Genomic DNA, 24,362 nt, shown 5'->3' with positions numbered 1-24,362 from the left:
CCACAACTGGTTTTTGTGAGTGTGTTTGCTGTATGTGTTTGTTTCTGCTGTGGAGTTTAACATGGGACTCTGAGGGGCTGCCTCAATGCTGGCGCCTCTGCTGGCCGCTGGAGGACCTGCAGGGTTGGAGCTCCAGCTTGGGGCTGGGGGCTGCTGCTGGCTCCTGCCCTGGTGCTGAGGGGCAGGCCGGCTTTTAATCCGGGACGGCAGAAAGCGGCGAACTGCTCCTTTAAACTCTAAAGGCTCCTTTTTTCCATTTAAACTCCTCCCTCCCTCCTCTGCGCGCAGATAGGATCAACCTGTTGTGCCTGATCTAGGATCAGTTCAGCCTGCGGTTCCGTGAACCCGCACGGGCTCCTGTGAACTGATCCGGGGCCAGTGGAGGTCCCCGGCACCCCCTTCTCCTTCCAGCCTCCACCCCCGCAGTCTTTTCCTTCCACTCCACTTCAGAAGGAGCGAGCAGCCCGTCTCCGTTCCCACGCCTCCGACAAACGGCTTGAATCAGCAAACTGAGCTATATGCGGAAACGAGCAGTGTAAAACCGCAGCACTGTGCGGAATTATGCACGTTTCAAAGCGGAATAACGATGCAGGGATCGCCGCGAACAGGCCCTCCACTTTCTCCGCTGGAGTAACTGCACAGAGGGGGACGTGAACTTTTCAGGCTCGCTTTTTAACATGTCGACGGTTCGCTGGTGAGGGATCTTTGTATTTGTATTTGCATTGTTTGTGGGGAGGGGACCTTTTTAGATCATCTGAGGCATCTGTTTTGGAGACTGTGCTTTTTAAGGACGTTTTTCTTGGAGGGACGCGGCTGAAGGACCCCCACACCTCAGGAATTCGACGCCTGTAGCTGAAGTGTCCGTGAACGCCGCACGGAGCTAGCTAGCATGTAAGCTAGTTTGGGGAGTTTTTTTGTTGGATTAACGGATTAAAAGGAGAAAAAAGGCCGTTAAGTTGGCGTTAACGCCGTCTGTGAGGGGCCTCCCGCACCGCCAACCTTAGCTAACTGCTTTCCTGGAGGGGGGGCGGTCTTGTGGGAGTTTTGCGTACTAACTCTAAGTTAGCCCGAAGTCGCTCCGGGCGTTAGCCGCCGCTAGCGTCCAGGCATGCCGCAGCTGCGCAGGGAGGACGGGGACGACCTGGGAGCCGGGGACGACCTGGGGGCCAGCGACGAGCTGATCGCGTTCCAGGACGAAGGGGAGCAGGAGGAGAAGCGCAACGTGTCCGCCGAGCGCGACCTGGACGACGTCAAGTCCTCTCTGGTCAACGAGTCCGAGACGAACAGCAGCTCGGACTCGGAGGTGAGTCAGAGCTGGGCCAGCGTGGGGCTGCCGGGACTTCAGCGGTGCTCGGTGCTTTGTTTACCCGCTCTGTGTGTTCCTCTGTGCAGGCAGACAGGCGCCCCAAGCCCCGTCCAGATGTGGAGAGCAGGGCCAGACGGAGCCGGCTGTGCGAGGAAGGTAAGACGTGCAGGGGTGCAGCTGCTGGTAGGGACTATTTCCAGGGCTGGAAGGGTTTATTAATCCCGCTGAGGGAGTAGGCTGCGGCCGCCGGCGGTGCGCGGAGAGCAGCAGCAGGAAACAGTGGAGCTCATCAAACTCTGAAAACTCACCTGTGACACGGTGTGTCCAGGTGAGTCTCTGCGGGCACTTCAGTAACGTCAGCGGCGGTATTTCCCACGTTTATTTCTCATTTATTAGCATTTGTATTAATAATGTTCACAAACAGACTTTGACTCAGTTTCAAGGATATTTAATATATATTTGTATAAATATTTGTAACATTTTGGGGCATCTTTTGGATTTTTTTAGACTTTATTTATTTGGATTTAGTTGTATTTTGACATTTTATTAATTTATTACATTTATGTATTTGTTTATGACTTTGTTGGAATATTTTATTCATTTTATTTAGACAGTTTTTCATTTTTTTTAGGCGTTCAATAACATTTGTAATATTTTAAATATTTTTAACTTTCTTTAAGACATTATTTTCTGTTTTTAGGTTGTTTTGGGGCATATTCATATTTTATTATTTTTAATATTAACATTTTATAATGTTAATTTATTACTGATGGTAATATTTTTATTCATATTTCTGCCATGTCAGTCTTTTAAGTAATGAATTTATTTATTAATAATCCATCATATCCTGGGGGTTTGGGGCATTTTTAGAGCTCTTTTGGATTCTCTGAATCATATCATTACATTATGTTAACGGCATATTTTTGGGTTAACCCTAGTTTTTTGCCGTTGATTGATTTTCCATGCCCAGGTTATTGTAATCACAGCAGCAGCTGTTTGATGGTTTCCTGTGAGCTCGGCTCCTCCAGTGTAAAAGTCTGAGGGGTGCAGCTCGTTCATTGTCTGCCTTCAGCTGTAAAAAGTTGCCCTTTTGAAAGTCTCGATTGTGTTGACCGTGTTCTTCAGCGCTGAGGAAGCAGGACGCAGGGCTCCTCCAGCCGTCGCCCTACGTCGGGTACCCGTTCTTCATGTTCCCCGACCTCGGGAACCTCTGCAGCCCCTACCTCGCCAACGGAGCGCTGACGCCGAGCGCGCGGACGGTAAGACGCCGACACACTTGCTCAGGTGAAACTGAGCCTTGCTCTGAGGCTGCAGGTCAGAGTGCAGCAGCCCGCTTATCATGTTTAGATTTTATTACCCATCATGTTTTTCAGGCCTAATATTGAGCGTGTTTAGAAACGTATGTCTGTGTAGATTCTCAGTTATCCAGGTCATAGCATTCTCTGGAGCTTGAAAAAGGCGACTGGACTTCTTTTTGTTTCTTGAAGACGTTTCACCTCTCATCCGAAAGGCTTCTTCAGTTCTCAACCAAATGGTGGAGAGACCCAGGTATTTAAACCCCTGTGGGCGTAGTCCCCTGGAGGTGGTTATGACCCTCTATTGATCATGTGCTTGAACACATGTGCCCAGGTGTGAAGGGGGCGTGGGTCATATTTAATCAGTGGTTTCAGTTGAAACCAATTTAGGACTCCGCTCCATTGTTTCCTGTGGCCTATTGAGGTCACTGGAACAAAGGTGTGAATGGGGGTTGAGACGTCTGGGAAGGGAGCTCAGGACAGCACTGTAAGCGGGGGAAAGTTGGTGACGTAATCCACCTCCTCTGTTCAATGATGGTTGTTCACAGTGGACATAGATGGCTTCTTTCACTCCTCTTTCAAACCATCTGTTTTCCCTGTCCAAAATGTGGACATTGGCACATTGGACATTGGCGTCTTCAAGAAACAAAAAGAAGTCCAGTCGCCTTTTTCAAGCTCCAGAGACGTGTTTAGAAACATTTCTCAGATTTTATTCACATTTTTTGGACTTTTTTCATAAATTTTTATGACTTTTTTTATTTTCATTTTTCATAAATGTTTTAATTAATTAATTTTATTTATTAAAAGTTTTCATGAAATATTTCCTGGAATTTTATTACATTTTTGACTAATTTTCTGCCTTCTCTTGATATTTTTATTTTATTAAGATATTCATGTTTTTAAATGGTTATCGATATTTTCAGACACTTCATCCACGTCAGAGCGGTCTGATTTATGTTTGGGGTGTTTGTCAGCACACTCAGTGAGCTGTGGTTAGTTTTGTGTCTGTGATGTTTGCGTGTTTTCTGGGATGTTGTCGTTACATTTGTGATGGTTCGTTCAGGCTCGTGCACGTGACAAACTTTAACCCCAACTCAGGAAGCAGCAGCGCTGCGGGGGGGTTTGCAAATTGAGACGAGGAGTGTGTGTGTGTGTGTGTGTGAGGCAGGCCTGGACACAGTCTGAGGTGCTGCAGATTAGCTGCTTCAGCTCGGAGGACTCACAGCAGGATTTTCGCAGCCCTGCAGCTCTCGGGAGGCTCAGCTGGGATTAGGGGTTAATGCAGCGGAACGCTGAGGGGCTCTAATCGGAAAGTTGCCTCTCTGTCAGACCGAGGAATTAAAGCAAACAGCAAAGTTGATGGTGACCTCCAGCAGAAGGTCGCATTAAGGTTGTTCACAGTGTGATTGCTGTGGAGCTAAAACACTGCAGAGGGAACGGGTGTGTTTATTGCAGACTGGCAGGTTTCTGGAGTTTCTGATGCGGTGTGGGACACACTGACAGAGTAAAGACGGATGCAGCGCTGGGACGTCACCCATCGGTGTGGGTGCCGCTGAGTTACCAGACGGTTTTATGTGTTGGCACCAAATGTGGAGGACGAGCAGGGCCTCTTCTTGAGCTTGTCCCAGTGTCATAATTTGACCCCTGCGGTCACGGTTCCTGTTGGTTCCTACAGCTGCTGCTGTCTGTCTGAGAGCACATGATCCTGACCTTCAGCCCTCTAATGACCCACGGGCCTGGGGGGTTTCGTGCTCGAGCAGCTCGGTCGGGTTTCCTTTGCTTCTCTGGTTTGTTTGAAAGTCTTACAGGTGCACTCTGAGGTCTCCTGGATAAATCACCTGTGTGCGCTAACAGCAGTTAGAAACAGAGCTGTGATTGGTCAGCAATTACAGGTGCTCCTCAGACTTTTCTGCTCGCTGCTTTAAAGTGATTGGGATGAAACTTTATTCATATTCTGATGTTAGATTATGGATTATATTCTGCATCGTATCTGGAATTTTGAGACATTTCACATTTTTAAATGTGGCCAAAATAAAGTCATTTGTCTCCGAATGAGTTTTAATGTAACAGGTTCTTATTGTAAGCCGCAGTGATACTGACAGTTTGCAGCTGCTGTGTCCGTGGGGAGCGTGCTCACAGTTAGTGGGGACGGGTGTTCCAAGCAAGAACACACCTGCGTGTTTCTGGGAGCTTATTGGCCCCTCAGGACGCCATGACAGACCGGTGACTGCTGGTGTTTGTTGACTGTTGACCAATCATGTGTGAGCAGGCTTTGGTTGCAGGCAGGTTTAGAGCGTATCAAAGAGATTTGATCGGTTTCCTGTTGTTCAGGTGTGAAACAGCACAGGTATTCCTGCTTTGCTCACAGTTCAGACCTTGTGCACCTTTTCACCCTCTGAGTGTTTATAAGGGAGGAGGAGGAGCGCCTGGCAGTCTGAAGGCGAGTCCGAGTAAACAGGCTATCATTATTTGGACACCAGCTGAACCATAATACAGGCTGTTTACTGACGCAGAGACAGCCTGTCTGCTCACCTCCGTCTCAGAGCTGCGACCGCTCGCCTCCGTCTGAGGGGAACACGCTGCAGACCGGTGAGGTCAGCACTGCAGCTAAAAATACAGAGAACTCAGAAACAGGCCTGCGAGTACTGCAGACATGCTAAAGCTGCAAGTGTGCTTCAAGGCTCTAAAATAAGTCACGCTCTGTGTGTGTGTGTGTGTGTGTGTGTGTGTGTGTGTGTGTGTGTGTGTGTGTGTGTGTGTGTGTGTGTGTGTGTGTGTTGTAATCCAGTGTTTCAGGCCTGTGTTGTGCTAACACATGCATGTTGATACATGCGACTGACTGCAGTGCCTCTGAGTGCTCACTGTTACTGTAGACTGTACATAAAAGATGGATGGAGCCACTTTGAGTTTGAACAGCTGAGTCACAGAAATGCCCCCCACCCCCACCCCGACCCCCATAGGAGGGGAGTTTCTGTACCAGCATGTAAACGTGACATTTTCTCATGGGAGTCTGTGACTGACTCATTGCTGGCGCCTCTGCTGGATGTCAGAGGAACTGCAGGTTGCTGGGTTTCATTTTTCAGCCTGGGGGGTTTCAGCAGGTCATATCAGCTCGACGCAGTGGTGTCTGAACGGTGGCAGGGCCGCTGGATTTAAAGCCCTGCAGGAAGAAGGTGCTGGGTGGATTTTTGGGTGAAGTTCAGCTTTAAGCGGTGGAGCAGCTCCCTGCTGTTTGGTTGTGTTGTCAGTATTTTTGCTCCTGCTGAAGAAGCTTCATGCAATCAGCGTCTGGTGAGCTGAATCTGAGGCTCCGAGCGTTCATACCTGAGTCACACCTGAGCAGCAGTGAATGCAGCAGGAGGGCTGAGGGCAGATGAGTGCTCTGATATCAGCCTCTCTGTGCTGACAGAGCCGTGTGTGTGTGTGTGTGTGTGTGTGTGTGTGTGTGTGTGTGTGTGTGTGTGTGTGTGTAAGTGTGGCGGCGCCTGTTTGGTTAAAGCTTTCAGCAGGCCGGACAATCCCACAATTCCTTTGTTTTCCCTCATATTGTCTTCAGAGTCTTAAAATACCAGGAGGATGATCTGTTTAAAACTACAGACACACACACACACACACACACACACACACACACACACACACACTCTCCCCTGTTAAACACAATAACAGAGCTGTGGAAACTCAGAGTTCTGCTTTTCTTACTCCCTGTTTGTGTTGGAGCAGAATAGAAACAGCAGCGCTCTGCTGGTTTGTCGTGAGCGTGGAGGAAAGAGGAACCGCTCTGTAGGTCACACTGACGGGCTGCGTTCACTGCACACTCTCAAACACCTTCATACAAAAGGCTACAACACAAAGGTCCAGTCCTGAGGCCGAGCCGGACCGTAACAGGGAGTCACCGCAGCCACGGCCGGCCTCGGTGAGTGGGTGAAGAACCTCTCAGGGAGCGACCTCACCAAGCAGAAAGGGAGGGGCTCGGTTTTACCTTCACCTCACTGTCAGGGCGGCGGTGTCGGCACAGAAACGCCTCCTTCCAGCCTCACCGTCCAGGACACGAAGGCCATCACATCACTGAGGAAAGACCAACACACCACCAGCCAAAATGTGCCACCATCCTTCTCTCAGCCAGAATAAACCCCAGCAGCTGCAACAGTCATACGGCCTCCTTGACCCCACAGCTGATCTGGACTTCCACGGGTCTCCAAAGAAGGAGCTGCACTCAGACTGCGTAGCTGCGTAGCTCAGGCAGTAGAGCAGGTCACCTACTGATCGGAAGGTCAGCGGGTCGATTCCTGGCTACTCCAGGCTGCATGCCAATGTATCCTTGGGCAAGATACTCAACCCCAAGTTGCTCTCCGACACAACCGTTGGAGTGTGAATGTTAGATAATAAAAGCACTTAGTTAATCATGGAAGTGCTTGTATGTGGGTGCATGTAAACATGTTGTGTAAGTGCTTTGAGTGCTCAGACTAGAAAAGCTCTATAAGAACGAGTCCATTTACCATTTAGACCTGAAGCTGGATGACTGAGAACCTGCACAGACACCAAACTGCAGCTTTTAAATCAGCACCAAACCGTGTTCGGAGCTCCTCGGTCAGGCGCCATGTTGGCTCTGATCTGTGACTTCGGAGTGTCTCCCTGCTTTGGTCACCCTGTGGTCAGGCTCTTTATTCCTCCATGCTGTGCCCTTTGACCCGGGCACCGGGGCTTAACACTTAGGGACGTGCTGCTCCGGTTACTCAGCCACAAGAAGTACTCTCACTTTGTGAGAGCAGCAGCTTCCTGTTAAATCCAACATGTTATGACACAACGGGTACCCGACGATATGACACCGGCTGGCGCTGCGGTGCCGCGTGGTTCTGCAGGACTGTGATCATTTGTAGGGCTGAGAGGTGTGATGGCGTCCGTCACGGAGCGTTCCCACGCTCGTGGGGTTTATGTGTTCGTGCTGACCGAACGATCTTCTACGAGTCTCCTCCCTCACAGCGCGCTCGCTTTAGAGAGCTGAAAACCTCAGACGAAGCTGAGAGCTTCAGGCTCTGCTGAGGTAAACTAATAACTTTCCCCAGCAGTAACTCTGATTTTATGCTTCCTTCAGTAATGCACTCTGTGTGTGTGTGTGTGTGTGTGTGTGTGTGTGTGTGTGTGTGTGTGTGTGTGTGTGTGTGTGTGTGTGTGTGTGTGTGTGTGTGTGTGTTCACATGCTTGTTAAAGAAGGAGATAAGGGTGATGCTGATCTAAAGGTGGTGGCAGCAGTTTCCTCACTGATGGGGGCGTGCTGGTTCCTGTCTCAGTGATCACGAGGCCACGCTTCTCCACCCTGGCCTTACTGCAGTCCACAGGGTTAACAGTGAGGTGATGCTCCTCTGGATTGGGGTCAGAGGTCACAGCTGATTGGATGAGTGAGCTCCTCGGGCTCTTTCAGGGCTGTTTGTGTGTGATAAAGAGTGAGCGTGATGCTCAGCAGGATTTCCAGTTTGGATCTTATCTGTCGCCCGTCTTCCTTCGTGTAAGCCGGCTCATTGGCCCGTTCCCTGCGTGGGCGTGTCCACGTGGTGCTTTGGTGTGGTTGTGCTTCAGGAATGTAAACACCTGGTTATCGGGCGTGTTATCTCAGCATCAGTTTCCTCCACCATCCTCTCTGCACCAACTAAAGTTTTAAGGTGCAGTAACACACTCAGAGCCTAAAGACACCTCAGACTCACCACAGATTCACCTCTGAGTGCAGGTTGCACTGGACCACCAGCAGATCAGCTTTACTGGCCCCCAGTTTGGATTTACTGGTCTACAAAAAGCCGGTTTAATGACTGTCTGTGCTGTAAGAAGACAGCATCATCTGTGAGGACGTTCACATTTATATTCCAATCTGTGTCAGTAAAAACATCATCAGAAATGAGTAAACCTGTAAAATAAATGCTGGGCTGAGCCTGTCTTTAGACTGCCCCCTGCAGGCTGCAGGTGTCTCTGCTGCTGAGTTTAAAGCTCTCTGTGTGTCTGCATGCAGCCAGCTTCACTTTAGCTGCTCCTCCTTCAGTCCTGCTGTGACTGCCTGAAGCACACGGGCTGGAAGCAGCTGGAAACATCTGGACACATGGCAGAACTCTCCACACATGAGGCTGGATGAGGCACTTTAACGCTGACCGTAAGAAAAAACTCCTCATCGAGGATCCATTTCAGCCCCTTTGCTTCACAGCCGAGTCCATCAGGGGTAACAGATCAGCTGGCCAATCAGCTGATCAGTCAGCTGATTGGCCAGCTGGATCAGCACACTATTTTCCTGGCCCAGGCCATTATCTGGGTTATATCGATCCCTGCTGTGTTCATGCTTCCAGTTCAGTTACTCTGTCTGTGTGTGTGTGTGTGTGTGTGTGTGTGTGTGTGTGTGTGTGTGTGTGTGTGTGTGTGTGTGTGTGTGTGTGTGTGTGAATCAGAGTGTTTGTTTCTTCATATTTCCTGAGCTTTGCGTTGTTTTTGTCTTCCTGAGGGAACGTGAACGTGTTTTCTTTAAGTCGAGCATTAAATTCAGTTTTGCTGTGACTGAGCTGCACGAAGTCTGGAAACAGCTGATCCTTCAGTTGACCAGGCAGTAAGGTGCCCTGGTTTTTGTAACCAGTCCTCTGACAGGTTTGAGGCTGCTGCTGTGGAGTGTCAGATTAGTCAGACCTGCTGGAAGGAAACTCAGATGTGGACCTCAGCAAAAACTTTATTAAACTGAAGAAAATGATTTCCTGCAGTGGTTTAATCCCTGCACCCAGTAATCCTGCCCCAGATTTGTGTCACTGCTGGGGTCATTGGTAAATACCGCACAGGAATACTGCAGACGTGAGAGTAATATGAAGTCACTCTTACATGCATGAAGGATTATGGTTGGTTTATGAAGTGTGTGTGTGTGTGTTTGCAGTACCTGCCGTTTCAGTGGCCGCTGCTCGACGTCCCAGGAAGAGCTTCAGTCCGAGACACAGCGACTCCCTCACACCTGGTAAGACCTTGACGGAGCACCTCAGGTCCATGCCGGTGGGCCGGTTCACAGCTTCTGTGGACCCGCAGATGTGATTGCAGAGCAGTGGAGAGCACGGGACGGGATGAGGGTTAAACGTGCATGTCGAGCTCTGATTGCAGTTCACAGGTTCAGTGCAGAGAAGTCATGCATGTTACTTGTGTAGTTGATCAGAGTTATAACGATCATACAGACAGGCAGTCTGAGACTGTGTCTGTATTTGTGTCTTTAACACTGACACTGATACCAGTATTTGGTTTCAACACTGATATATGAGCAGATATCTTTTTATTGTCCTCCTGCCCGACATGAACCGTCCGTCTGTGAGCTTTTACCTTTCCGCTCGGTAGAAAAACCATCAGTGGAGTGTATAATAGACACTATGTAGCATCCAGCCTTGTACAGAGTGCTGATCTGTTTCCATGGAGATGTTTGTGTTTGTTCCAGGATGGTTACTGAAATATATTTGTAGAAATGTTAAAGCTAATCTCTGACAGCATGCTTCCAATAGTTTTGATTTAATGAGTTTTGTTAATATTGAACACATCTTTGCTGGAATCTGTATGATATCTTTACTAACCTGGGGGGGGGGGGGGGTCTGTTGGTATCCTGACTCCTGCATTAGTTTGATATTTTCATTGATGGTGGGAGGACGTCTCCATCACTGATGTCTTGCTGCTTTCAGGATCATTGTGTGCAGTTATGGATTTACTGCTCAGATGAGTTGGTTGCAGAGCGCCCTCTGGTGGACTAACTGTAGCACTGACGTAGTTGAAGGGTTTGATTTCTTTGGTGTCTTCCTGACTTTTGTTAAGTTTCATGGATTGGACATGATCATTTTCACGATGTCCTGACAGATTGCTGCACGTGCATCATTCAGGAAGCGTCAGAAAGCTCCCACCGTGATTCCTTCTGTTTTTACAGCTTCTGCAGGAAACGCTGTAACTCTGGTCCTGCTGTTACCAGTATTAAGGTAACGCTGTGTCTGAATCATCACTCGTCTCACAGAGAGCCGACCTGCGTCAGTCTGATTTCTGGGTTCAGAGGGTTCCTCTGAGTGTTCAGTGAGACGAGAAGAACATGTTTTTAATATCAGTGTCAGAAAAGGATCTCTTCTTCCATCTAACTAAAGCTCAGTAATCAATAATACTCAATAATAGTTTCAGCTGCTGTCCCTGTTTGTGGCTTCAGTCCAACAGTGTGTCGATGGTGCAGCACCCCCACGTGTCCCACCTCCACCCACTGCTGTCCTACAGCCCCGAGGCCTTCTCCCCTCCGAGGGCCTCACCTGGTTTCTCTCCTGAAGCAGGTAAGCAGCCTCACCTGCCCTCCATCTTTAATCCTCTGGGCCTGAATGTGACTCTGAAGCTGAGCTGCTGTCTCTGAAGCAGGGTTGTCCAGGACTCCCGCCTGCTACCCGGTGTCTCCAGGAGCAGTGTCTCAGATCCCCCACCCTCTTGGATGGCTGTGAGTAGGACGCACATTTTGGTCAGTCATGCTTATGGTGATGTTATTTATGGCTTCCACCAGGGGTCGCCTCACAATTATATCACAATATTTGAAGGAAACTTGATGATATTTGTGACGGCAGAAAAACTGTGCTGAGCGTGTTTAATCGGTGAGTGCAGCTGACGGGCAGAAACAAAATGAAGCGCTGCGTCACTGATGACACACCTCCTCATTCAGAGTGTGACTCTGGAAACGAGCTGCCAGCAGCATCGTGCAACAGCAGCGACAGCACGAGTCAAATGTGAGCCGAGGAAGAGTTTCCCTGGAAAAACAGCAGCGTTACTAATGACAGCCACGTCTGATTCAGTTTTAGTCATAATTTAGTCATCTGAACAGCTTTAGTCGAAGAATTATCGTAAGAATATAGTCGACTAAATCTGCAGTCGATTCAGTCGAATCAAATATAAAGGGTGTAAAGTGTAAATGCTCTTTCCTCAGTTCCCTTGAATTAGTCGTTATACACACTTACACAAAATTAAACATTTATTAAAAGTTATGAAATATTATTAATGCTTGAAAGACCAATATACACACACAAACATAACATACCTAACCTTGTTTATTGAGCATAAGGATAAAATATTGATGAGTAGGCCTGCTCTGCCTGAAAAATATCACACTGTTCATAGGGCTGGGTGATATGGACCAAAAATAATATCTCTATCTTTTAGCTGAATGGCGATATATGATATATATCTCCATATTTTTTCTTCCCAAAGGTACAAACAAAAAGGCTCCGTGTCCCAAATGTCACACAGACATTTTTATTAACATTCAGCTGCAGACGTTCATGAGAAACTACTCAAAAATAAACTATTGACATATTTAAATAATAATGCTCCTCAAATAAATTAATGCTTTTTCCCTCTATGAAAAGACTCACAGCTGTGCTATTAAAATGTAAACAGAAAAGGCTGACTGATTCTTTACAAAGCCAGTCAGAAGTCTACTTCACTGGAAAGTACTTCCTCCTGTGTGTACTCCTGTACATCCAGTACTGTGACAGACTGAATGAACAAAACTCCATCTGCAGGATTTTAGCATCTCAGTAAATCCACAGACATGCGCTGACGTATCACAGCAACGGGCCGCACGCTCAATGCAGCGTCTGCAAGCACATAAAAGAAAAACCCACTTCTGCTGTTACGGTCACGTGACTTACGGTACAAACCAACTTCTGCTGCGTATGGCGGCGCCCTCTTACCTGCAGCCAGGGACTCTTGGGGGTCCGGGCGATGCCAAAGCGTACAAAAGGACGCAGTATGAAGGCTGTAAAACACGGCGACAGCGGAGGATTTCAGGTTTCTAAAACTCTCCAACCTCACCGGAAAAAGTCGTTAAATTTGTCACTAGTCGCTTTTGGGGAAAAAAGTCACCAGCGGGGTCTGAAAAGCTGCTAAATCTAGCAACAAAGTCACTAAGTTGGAACACTGCCATGTGGTCGCTTCCTCCCTGATTAACGGGTGAAGCAGAGAGGGGGGGCAGAAGAGAAAGATGAACTGGTGGAGCTACAAGTGTGATTGTAACGTGAACTAGACTACATCGATATAAACGATACAGTCTCATTTTATATCGTATATGAAAATATATCGATATTTTTTAAAACTCGATATATCGCCCAGCTCTAAGTGTTCATAAAAAACTGCATATTACGTTCTTTATGAAACTGAGCACCACAAAAGCAGCAGTGCCATTTAGTGCAAAAATGAACACCAAACATGACAAAACAGCTAATGTATTAATAATTAAGACATCAAAGGACAAATGTGTCCATACACCGGCTCTTCTTTCTCTCTGCTCACATTGTTTACATAACTTAGTTCTTTCAGAAGTAACAACAAATCACAGGCTAGTTTGGCCTTCCCGGGTTTAGAGCAAATCTGTGCATTTGATTGGATGTTTTCCTAACTCGTCCCGCCCTTTCACAAAATTAAATAAGTTCTGATTGGATGTTGTCCCTGCCAAGAATTTTCATCTTGTTTTCATTTGTTGACGAAAGTGTGGCTTAATTTTTATCCTTTTAGGTAGTTTTTATTTAGTTATCATCTCGTTTTCATCATGAAAAAAAGAGTCGTTGACAAAAACTATGACGAAAATAGTTCATCATCTAAATTAAGACTGAGTAGGTGGAGCCTGGAGCTGCAGCAGCTGATCAGCACTGCCACACAATCACACTGAGAAGTGTTTCCTGTCTGGGACGTGTTGGGTCAAACTTTTTAACCAGTTCACTTCAGTTTCATTTATATAGCACCAAATCAGACCAACGGTCGCCTCAAGACGCTTCATATTGTATGTAAAGAACCTACAATCATTACAGAGAAAACCACATCAGGAACTTCTTCCACCGTTGGCTCTTCCTGGCTCGGTGGAGTCATGTTTACTTTGGGTCTGCAGATATCCCCTCCATCGTAGCCTGGTTGGAGTCGATGGTGTGCTGTCTCCACCTTCAGCAGGAGGTGTTTTTGTTGGAGTAACTTTGTTTTTGCTGCTGCTGCTCCTGCTGTCAGGTGTGTAAATGCTAAATGCACTGGTACTAGAGTCTCACAACCTCACTTGTAGACTCTCAGTGATGCATCGGGGCCAACTCGGCTTCAGTGTCTCGCCAAGGATACTTTGACCCATGAACAGGAGGAACCAGAGATCAGAGGCAATGAGCCGCCAGTCCTCCCCCATAGGCCGGTACCCCCCCGCACGAGCCGAGAATGCGGTCCCGAGGCCCCAGGCACCTGACACCCAGCAGAGGCCCCCACCCATGCCAAAGAGGTCTGAAGCCACCCCAGGTCACAACCACCAAGGGAGCGGGCCAAGAGCCACACCAAGACATCCGGCCATGAACCCCGGGACCTGCTGGCACCCAACACCCCAGGGACAGCAGTGGCGCTCAGCGGGGAGCAGTGGGAAGCGATAGGGACGGGTGACTCCCACCCTCCGCAACTGTGTCCCACAGGTGCCAAGGTTCAGCAAGCCACAGACCCAGGCCCTGCTGTCCACACACACACAGGTCATATACTCATACTCACACATATGACCATCACACATTCATGGGCACACATACAGAACTCACATGGACACCAAGTGTGGGTGAACGGGTACCAACACAGAGCCAGTGGCACCCTAGGGAAGCAGCCAACCCGGCCCCAAACTACTAGCCAGTTCCCACCCCAGGCAGGGTGCATGAAACTGGTGTGTGGAAAGACCCGCGCTCCCAGTAGACATCTCCAGTGAGCAGAGCCTCCTCCTCAGTGTGAGGTTACCTGCAGAACGTAACCACCTGGGAAACTACTCCTCCGATAGCTTCCTGTGACCGCCTATCACAGCACCTCTAAAGCCTAAACTACCTCTGACATGGTTGTGAAAGGGGGTGATCTCCAGAGACATGGTTATCTCTGCCATTAAGCTGGATGTTTGCAGTTTTTGGCACTTGCTTTCCTTTCAGTGTGTGAGCAGTTATGGTTTGTTAATCCAGTTTAACCTGTTGAGCAGCTGCTAATTACAGCTGTCACAGTGGAAAAACATCTCAGATTTACCAGCGCAGGGCGCTGAGCAGAAAGTGGACGGGGTCGAGGAGAAATGTGTCCAGGAAAACCTCCAAAGCTTACACAGTGAGGGGAACCCTGACGTCCTCAGCTGGCCTGATTGGTGGATGCAGCATAAATAGACAGAGCCCCTCAGTAACAGCGGCTGGGCTCGTTGAGCCTGCAGAGCCGGTTTCTTCACGCATTAAATGGTCTCAGGTTAACAGGAAGCGGCTCTGCCGTAACCGTCTCCTCACCGTCTGCTCGTGTCTCTGTCTGCAGGCAGGGGCAGCCCATGTACCCTGTGGCCGGGGGCTTCACACCTGCAGCGCTCGCCATGAACGCCTCCATGTCAGGGTAAGTGAGCGACGCCTGTAAACGGACTGCTGGCTCATGTTTTGGATGCTTATCTGTAGTTTGAGGACAGAGTCAGAAACATCCCGCTCAGTTATAACCAGCACCTAGAAGCGTGATCATCTTACCTCATCGTTATGATTGCTCGTTAGGCTCCAGGCTTCCTGTGGAGAATGAAACGGGGCTGAGAGCCCATTTACATTCATAAACTAATAATTCACACTTATTTTACCAACTGTTGCTTCACCTGCCCGTCACATTATCAAAGTAATCCTGCATTCAGGAAACCTTTGGGGTTAACTAGCATCAGAGCAGTGACATCTGGTCCTGCAGCTGTTAGCCACCTTTATTACAGGTTATTACAGCCAACGGTCTGTTAGTCCAATGAAGCCACAGCAGCCATATGATTGGTCAGATAATTGCATTAAAAATGCTCCAGAGGTCCAGTTCAGGGACTCCAGTTAGCTGAGGTATTTGCTTTTAAATGTATTTATTTATTATGATTTATTTATTGTCTTTTAATGTTTTATTTGAGTGTAGTCCTTGGGCCTATAGGTCTTGTACAGCACTTTGGTCAATGTCGTTTTAAATGTGCTATATAAATAAACTTGATTTGACTGAGGTGAAGCTAGCAGACAGCTAGCAGCTACAGCCGCCTGTGCCACCATCCGCCTGTCAGTCAGAGAGGCCACGCCCCTAATAATGCAAACTTTATTTAAACAGGTCTGAGCTGGAGCCATCGCTGTGTAAAAATGTTCTTGAAGAAATCACGTGATATTTCTTTGTAATGTGAAGTTTAAAGCGCCGTCTAACGATAACGTGCGCGTGCTTTGTCATCAGTCTGGTGTCGAGTGGGTTCTCTCCTCGTTTGGTTCCCGCCCCTCAGTCGTCCATTGCCCGCTCCGTCATCGTTCCCACGGGCGTCAAGCAGGAACCTGAAGGCGACAGCGTGGGCGGGGACAGCAGCGTTCAGCCGCGGTAAACACAGCAATCACCTCATTTCAGCACATGCTCATGCCACCCATTCTGTCACCATGATAACGCACGCCATGCACCCCCCCGTGTTCCCACAGGAAGGCGACGCCTGAAGTGAAACACGAGGGCAACGAAGACAGGAAGCCGCACATCAAGAAGCCGCTCAACGCCTTTATGCTGTACATGAGGGAGGAGCGGCCCAAAGTGGTCGCCATGTGCAAAGTGAAGGAGAGCTCGTCCATCAACCAGATCCTGGGACAGAGGGTACAGCTGTGTGTGTGTGCACGCGCGTGTGTGTGTGTGTGTGTGTGTGTGTTTATTTGATGGATTTTTTTGTCATTTTGGGAGAAACTGGAACATTTTCACATCAGGAAAATATTTGAGGAAGCGTTTGGAGAATGAGGTGATCATATTTGAAATCATGATCAATAAAAACGATTGTAAGCATTACAGAAGACACGTTTCAGGTGCCAGTTTAGCTCACCTGGTTGAGCAGGTGAGCATGTGCAGCAGCTCAGGTTCGAGTCCCGTCCACAGCCCGCTGCTGCACGTCTCCCCCTCTAGTTCTTATGGGCTTGACACACGGGGAGCGACAGATGGCCCTCACCGCCACTGAGGGGAAACCCCACACACGGGACGCAATAGCGACATCACTCCCCATGTGTCGAGCTGCTGACTGCTCTATCAAACAAAAATATAGTGATGAGCTTGGAAACATTTTAACTGTTTAAACAGCTGAATTTTATAATAGATCTGAATAACTCGAAGTTTCAAATTTAAAAGAATCACTAATCGTGATATTTATTGTGGAATTTGTTCGTGTAGTTCTTCATGAATGTTCAGAGTCAGTGTTTGGCAGGGAAAGATCCCGATTATGTTAATAATGAAGTCATAATGTGGAAAGAAGGAAAGCCTAACGTGGCATTATCACAGCATCATACAAGTCTGGGACACAAACGTTTCAACTTTATTTAAAATCGGTTTGAGGAACAAAGTCTGGCTTCATTGTTACTGTGGGATCATTTGACCGCAGCAGAGAGAGCACCATCACATGTTTAGGAGATTCTGTTGTTACTGCAGCATTATTAATAATAGCAGTGACAAAAACAGCAGCATTTAAAACGACAGTGAATCAGAAGTACTTCAGCTGTGAGAGACAGAATCTAACAAAGATCCAGAAAATCACATTGTATGGTCAATGACCTGCAGAGAGCAAATGTCCAGGCCTGTTTGAAGCTCACCAATCCAGAGAAGGCACGGGAGAAGGTCACGTGGTCATATGAGACGGGGGGGTGTAAACGCCATACTCTGGGGGTGTTTTTCTGCAAAGGGGACAGGACGACTGCACCGTACTGAAGGGAGGATGGATGGGGTCATGTATCAACAACATCCTTCCCTCAGATATTCCTTTTCCAGTAGTACCTACTCAACACAACTCGACTCGGTCTTGTTTCCATTACAATTAAGTACCACCTCAGTGTGGGTGGAGTCAATGTAGTCCAGTAATTGCTTTTCTTTTTTTTTGTAACTTTTGTCTATCCACAGTATTCCTGACTTCGCGCCATTACCCCTAATTCATAGTGGAAGCCATTTTTTAAATTTCCGCTTGAGCTGTTGTTCACAGTTGTTTGCGGTTGTTTATGGTTGTTTGCGGTTATTTCCGGTTGTTCGCGGTTGTTTATGGTTGTTTATGGTTGTTGTTCACGGTTGTTTACAGTTGTTTACGGTTATTTTCGGTTGTTCGCAGTTGTTTACGGTTGTTTACGGTTGTTTATGGTTGTTTATGGTTGTTTGCGGTTGTTTATGGTTGTTTGCGGTTATTTCCGGTTGTTCGCGGTTGTTTACGGTTGTTTGTGGTTGTTCGCGGTTGTTTATGGTTGTTCGCGGTTGTTTACGGTTATTTTCGGTTGTTCGCGGTTGTTTACGGTTGTTCGCGGTTGTTTACGGTTGTTTCCGGTTGTTTATGGTTGTTTCCGGTTGTTCGCGGTTGTTTATGGTTGTTTGCGGTTGTTTATGGTTGTTCGCGGTTGTTTACGGTTATTTCTGGTTGTTCGCGGTTGTTTATGGTTGTTTACGGTTGTTTATGGTTGTTCGCGGTTGTTTACGGTTGTTTACTGTTATTTCCGGTTGTTCGCGGTTGTTTACGGTTGTTTACAGTTGTTCACGGTTGTTCACGGTTGTTTATGGTTGTTTACGGTTGTTCGCGGTTGTTTACGGTTATTTCCGGTTGTTCGCAGTTGTTTGCGGTTGTTTATGGTTGTTTATGGTTGCGGGCTTACACACTGGCTGTTGATTTTGAGACTGCAGTTTCTTTTACCTGGCCTAAATGGTACCACATCAGAGGTGGATACATTGCAGGGATGCTTTAAAAAGCAGCGAGGTAACAGTGCCTCACCCGTCACCTCTCCCTAACAGGGTAGATGACATGAAACTATGGCCCAAAGTCAGCTACATCGACAATACCTTGTTTTTTCCGAAGGTGTTGATGGTGAGGAATCACGTAATTATAAGAGCACTGAATAGAGTGCTATTCAGAAACAGTGGACGGGCTGAAGGCTGTGATCGGGGAGACACGCAGCTGTCATCGTGCTAACGGCTACGTGTTTACATGTGGAAGCCACGCAGTGTTAAAGCTTTGTGTAGGCTGTATGCTGTAGTGTCACAATATAAATAAAATAACGTAAGAGGCTGTACATTACAGGAAAGCTTAAAACATAAGGAAAAAATACAGTAATAGGATGTGCAACTGGGTAGAATAATTTGGGGGGAAAAGAACAAAATTACAGAATAAAATAATTTGAAAAAATGTACAGACTGATGTAAGGCAGCTTACAATTTACATAAAAGAAAAAAATCAAATTAGCAGCAGGGATGTAAATAACTTATTGCATTTCATTTTGTTGGGAGCAGTGATTGTTATAAAGTCTAAGCTGCTGGGAGGAATTAGCTGGTATCTTAAAGATTAAAAAGATATCAATAACAAATGTGATGTTTAAATGAAACCTATGATCGGTTATAACCTTTTAATCAATGTTTAGGCTGAAGTGCTCTCAGAGCATGCACAGAAGAGGAGCAGCTGCCCAGATCGATTCATTCTTGTTAACAATAGCTTGCACTGTAGGTGTAACCTGAACTCAGGGGCTCAGCGACGCAAACGCACCGAGACAGTGTTAGCAAAGCACCAACGAAGCCACTTTTCCTCCTCCAGAACACATGAGCAGTTTTTTCAGCCACGCCAAGCACACAGTTCTGATCTTGGCTGTAATCCCTGCAGGGCTTTCTATCAGGCATATATTCAAGTTTCTGAAAATCAAGCATCACAGTTACAACAAAGTGCATCAGATTTGTGGCACAACTGTAGAAAAATCAGACTTATAGTGAGCTCTGCAAGAAAAGTTCCAGTTCGTGCAACCACAAAAAATCTGAGCACGTGTACCCCTGCTTTAGTGGTAATTATGAAACAAACTATGGTAAAGAAAATGAAGTTAGAGCTTGTAATCAGCTGAAAGAACAGGGCATGAACACCATTCATACGGGTACTGTTATCAGCATGCACGAGCCATGGCGCTCTGCTGGTCCTGATGGGATCATTGACTCAGATGTGCTGCTAGAAATAAAATGTCCTGTACCAGCCCATCCTCCACTCACTGAGCAGCTTACCCAGAAATACAGCGACATCAGATCGGTAGATGGAGAGCTGCTGCTGCAGAAATCTGGAAGCAGTTACAGCAAGTGCAGCTTACAGGGTTTTGCACAGGTCCAAAGACTGCCACACTTCTGGACACCTCGTGAGCACGTTTCATTTACAGTGCAGTATGATGAAGCAACAAGTAAAGAGCTGGAGAGGCTTTTTACTGCTCGTCATTCTTGCCTCGACTTGTAGAAGAGTATGCAGCTCAGTGAGAGAAACTCAAAGATTATGGGCAAGATTTAATGCTCATGTGACAACTGTAAATGTCAGACATTAACATACAGCCAGAGTTCAGTCTCTGTCCTTTCAATGAAAGGAGACATTCAATCTGAGATTTGTTGAATATTTCACCACAACAAAAATGTACATAATTTAAACAAATGGGAAATTAATGACACACTGATGACATCAAATGCTGCAAATAGTTTTGTATTTTTCTTCAAAAACTTGTTGCCATTTGTGTAAAACAGTCATTGTTCAGTTGATTGCACTATATGTGTACTGGATCTCATAACACTGTATAGATCAGATTAAAAGGAGACCTGGGTATTATTGACTCTCTGCATATATCAGTCAGTCAGTCAGTCAGAATACTTTATTGATCCCAAAGGGAAATTACTACTGTTACAGCTGCAACCGTTTCATTTAAACGAGTAACCCTAAAACACAATAACATACACTAAAGGCATAAAAGTATAAAGACTAATATATGTATTAGTTTTGCATATATATATGTACATCAGACTGATCACACATGAGATCCTCATGAGACTACAGCAGCACATGTTCTCAGGTTTAGGAGCCATGCTGGTAGGAACCGTTTCTCATAGTATTTTGAAGACTTTCAAAATTGATCTTTGATCATGGATTCATTGATCTTGGATTATGGATTCTGACATTGGCAGTCTGACGGGTGTATGTTACCTGTTCCTCAGGTAGTTGTCCAGGTTTTTTTGTGAAAGGAGGAATTACTAATCTAACTTTCCTCTCAAAGAGCAAGTCTTTTATTGTGAAACCTCATCACCGGGCTTCAGGCATGTTAATGTTCCACAGTCCACAGTGATAAACTTGTCACTGCATCGACCACCATACGCAGCAGACACAAACACGATTAGTCCCCATGGTGCAATGAAAAGCAGATGTTTGACTGAATAATAGTGGCTGTATGCTTCTGCGCTGGAGTTTGGGGTTTGTGTAAAAGGCTCTCACTGCAGCCTATAATACATGTGGTTTTTCTGCAGGCATCGTTGAATAGTTTCTCTTGGCAGCCGTGGAATTAATGGTCGGAAAAGTTCCTCCAGTCTGTCTATCCAGTAGGAGATGATCTTGCTCTGTGGTATATGAACCTGGCAGCTATCGCACAGTTAGTGTCATTAAGACTCGATCTCGCACAGGCGTAAATTCATTATCATATCCTTCCAGTGTCGACACAAGAGTGCTAAATGTTTCTGAGGCTAGTGTACGGCAGAGCGTCTGCATCATTTTGAAGAATAAAATATCCAACTTCATCACACTGACTCATCGTGTCCTGGACATCTTTTCTGTGGGACGTTTTGCAGTACTGATGCTCTTGTTGTGAAGGTCCTGAGTGCAGACGTGGCTCAGGAGGTTGTGTGGAGATGCTGTCCTGGTCTGGGATGACTGAAAGTTTTTTATACAGCTACAGTTGTTTTAAATAAATGACAAACTGCCTCAAATAACATATTCTTTATGAACACAAACCTCAGACTTTTACAGCCCTGGGGGCTAATCTCCCCTGTTTTCTGACATCCCAGCACACAAAAAAAATGATTTTGCCTGAATTTGGGACGTGGATTGTTGAATTTCACCAGAGGCTGTAATTCAGTAAAGGCCGAGGATTGCATGATTAAAATGTGAAACGGGGACAAACCACATTTACAGTTTCACTCACAGATTCGGCCGTTTTCTCGATGTTGCTGGAAGCTGTCTGGCTCTCAGTCATAGCCCAGATAGAGCTCCAGGTGGGGGTACTAAAAAAGTACCTGGTGCCAGGACCTAATGGAAAAGCCTACAAACCGCGTCGAGCCATGTCAAGTAGGTACTAGTGCAAACGCAGCACAAGAGCGTTGAAGATGGGTTGTGGCTGGGTCTTCCAGCATCACAATGACCCAAAACACAGTAACTAGGGACTGGCTCCTTAAGAAGCATTTCAAGGTCCTGGAGGGGCCGAGCCAGTCTGCAGACCTGAACCCAATAGAAGATCATTGGAGGGAGCTGAAACTCAGTGTTACCCAACCACAGCCCTGAATCCTGAAAGATCTGGAGAAGATCTGAATGGAGGAGTGGGCCAAAGTCCTGCTGCAGTGTGCAAACAAGAACTACAGGAAACGTGTGACCTCTAACTGCAAACACAGGTTTCTGCACCAACTATTAACTTCTGTTTTTCTATTGTATCAAATACTTATTTCATACAATAAAATACAAATGGATTATTTTCTGGATCTTTTTTTAGATCCTCACAGTTGAAGTGTACCTACGATAAAAATTAGAGACCTCTTCATTCTTTGGAGGTGGGAAAACTTCAGAATGAGCAGAGTATCAAATACTTATTTTCCTCACCGTATGATGATTATTATCACTGTAATAACGTCAATCATTTGTCTTTTCTGGGGTGGTGTAGCAGCTTTATTTGATGGTGTATGAAGGCAGCAGGGTGGGAGAGGAGATTGGGGAAGACGCACAGCAAAGAACAACAGGTCGGGACTCGAACCTGCGCTTTGTCTCACGGCACACACGGTCGCCTGCCCTCCCACTGAGCCCCCCCGGCGCCCCTCATTTGTCATATTTTAAAATAGAAAAACAAATCATTTCACGCTGGAGCCAAAATCCTGACAGCTCTGATTTTTGCTGTGATTTTGATCTCCCTGATCCGGGTCCTCTTCCTGTTCAGAGGGAGTCACCCCCCCGCTGTGGCCCAGTGCTGCAGGGTCTCCAGCCCCCCCCAGGCTGTTGTATAAATGAACCTGAGTCTCAGTGTTGTTGTCGTGGTTGTGGACCTGTTGTGTTTTGACGCGTTTGGCGTGTTTTTCCGTCCTCAGTGGCACTCGCTGACGAAGGAGGAGCAGGCCAAATATTACGAACTGGCTCGGCAGGAGAGGCTCCTGCACGCCAAGCTTTACCCCGGCTGGTCCGCCAGAGACAACTACGTGAGTATGAAAGGTCATGTGAAACGAATCAGAGGCTGTTTGTGTCAGCTGACATGCTCACGGCTTGTTTCACGCAGGGGAAGAAGAAGAAGAGGAAGAGGGCGAAGATGGAGATGAAGCTCGAAGGTGAGGCGATGTTCACTCTTTGATGATGTTGAAAATATCAGACTGATAACATTTTGTGCGTCTGCTCCTCAGTTGCCGCCACAGCGCCGTCGGACGACTTCCCCCTGCAGCTGAAGAGGCCTCGCATCTCCGTGTGCGCCGAGGAGACACCGCTGCACACACAGGCCACGCACACGCGCCCTCACCTGACACAGCCGCACAGCATCTCCCACCTGACGCACACCCACCTGTCACAGGCCAGCCCCGCCTCCTCCTTGGACTCCCCTGCGACCCCCACCACGGCGCTGGCCTCGCCCGCCGCCCCGGCGTCGACGCACACGGAGCACACGCACTCGTCGTCCTTCGGCGGGCACACGTCACCGTACCCTGAGCAGCTGCAGCCGCTCTCCCTCACCACCAAACCCCAGAGGCCGCCGCTGTCTCTGAACCGCGGTGCGGTCACCACGGGGCCCTCCTCCGAAACCCTCGCCTCCTCGCCCCCACCACCACGACCCCCTACTCTGCGCTGCCAGCCTTTCCTGGCCCCGCCTCCTACCTCCTCGAGCTCTCACGGTGCCTTAACTCAGCAGCGCCGAAGAACCAATCAGCCGTGAAGAGCGGCAAAATCTGACCTCGTTTTTAACGCTGTAAATCCGCCGCCGTTTTTAACGCTTTTTTCTACCTGTGTCACGTTTTGTACGAGAATAAAAGGACGAGTAATTGGTCAATATTTGACTGCATCTCAGACCCCCCCAGACTATTTTTACAAACTTTTTAAAGACACTTTTATGAAGTAATGGTGAGGTGAGGGGGCGGGGCTTAGTTTGTGTAACGATGCTTTTTTACCTGCTAGTTTTGAGTGTTTCCTCCTCTTCGTCAATAAACCTTCACTCAGCTCTCGGTGTCAAAGCTCTCTGTGTCTGCACTCTGGGTCAGAGGTCAGCGGTAACACCACGTCTGGTTTATGGCCTGCAGAAGAAGTCGATGCTTCAGAGGTCAAAGTCGGATCGTATGAAAAATAAAAATGTACAAAGTGAAAAGCTCTGATAACATCTGTAATTTTACAGGTAATCTGATTAAAGTAACGAGCTCTGATGTTCCTGCCATTAAAAGATTATATTTGGAATTACCTACAAACGCAGGTAAAAAGCAGCTGATGACCTCAGGAAGGATCTCATTGATCGCTCATTAGAACCTTTGGAACATGTTCAGACCCTCGAGGACGCCTTTTCCTGAACAGGTGAGGACAAAGGTGTACACAGGTGAGCAAGTCTGAAGCACCGTAGACTTGTTCCTTCATGGTGGTGTCACAGGAGCGCCTCCGTCATGCAGACCCTCAGGAAACACTTCACGTGTGACGTTCTGCTTTTCTAACGTCTGAACCTGCAGCCGGGACCCGAACAGGTGTTCTCTGAACAGGTGAGAGCGTCCTGTGGTTCCAGCTGCAGGGACAA

General features: G+C 47.3%; 1 protein-coding gene across 2 annotated transcripts; it reads left to right on the top strand.

The window, feature by feature from the left end:
* The first annotated feature begins 339 nt into the window (after positions 1-339).
* Positions 340-23,914, top strand: LOC115777066 (transcription factor 7-like 1-B). 2 transcript variants are annotated; one of them, XM_030724888.1, is made up of 12 exons: positions 340-1,303; positions 1,393-1,462; positions 2,432-2,565; positions 9,497-9,574; positions 10,784-10,901; positions 10,984-11,059; positions 14,899-14,973; positions 15,811-15,948; positions 16,044-16,209; positions 22,696-22,803; positions 22,881-22,929; positions 23,002-23,914. In XM_030724888.1, the coding sequence occupies exons 1-12, from the start codon at positions 1,109-1,111 to the stop codon at positions 23,520-23,522; spliced, it is 1,728 nt and encodes a 575-aa protein (XP_030580748.1). In that variant the 5' UTR covers positions 340-1,108; the 3' UTR covers positions 23,523-23,914. The 2 variants fall into 2 exon arrangements, with proteins under 2 accessions (XP_030580748.1, XP_030580747.1); XM_030724887.1 differs by having other exon boundaries at positions 10,981-11,059.
* The last annotated feature ends 448 nt before the right edge of the window (positions 23,915-24,362 follow it).

The sequence above is a fragment of the Archocentrus centrarchus genome, unplaced genomic scaffold (assembly GCF_007364275.1).
Source record: "Archocentrus centrarchus isolate MPI-CPG fArcCen1 unplaced genomic scaffold, fArcCen1 scaffold_42_ctg1, whole genome shotgun sequence".
NCBI lineage: Eukaryota > Metazoa > Chordata > Actinopteri > Cichliformes > Cichlidae > Archocentrus > Archocentrus centrarchus.
This window is presented reverse-complemented; position numbering and strand designations above follow the sequence as displayed.

Coding starts and splice junctions, on each gene's coding strand:
- LOC115777066 (XM_030724887.1), top strand. CDS start 1,109: ATGCCGCAGCTGCGCAGGGAGGACGGGGACGACCTGGGAGCCGGGGAC. Junction 1,304..1,392: donor ACAGCAGCTCGGACTCGGAG/GTGAGTCAGAGC, acceptor TCCTCTGTGCAG/GCAGACAGGCGCCCCAAGCC. Junction 22,930..23,001: donor GATGGAGATGAAGCTCGAAG/GTGAGGCGATGT, acceptor TCTGCTCCTCAG/TTGCCGCCACAGCGCCGTCG.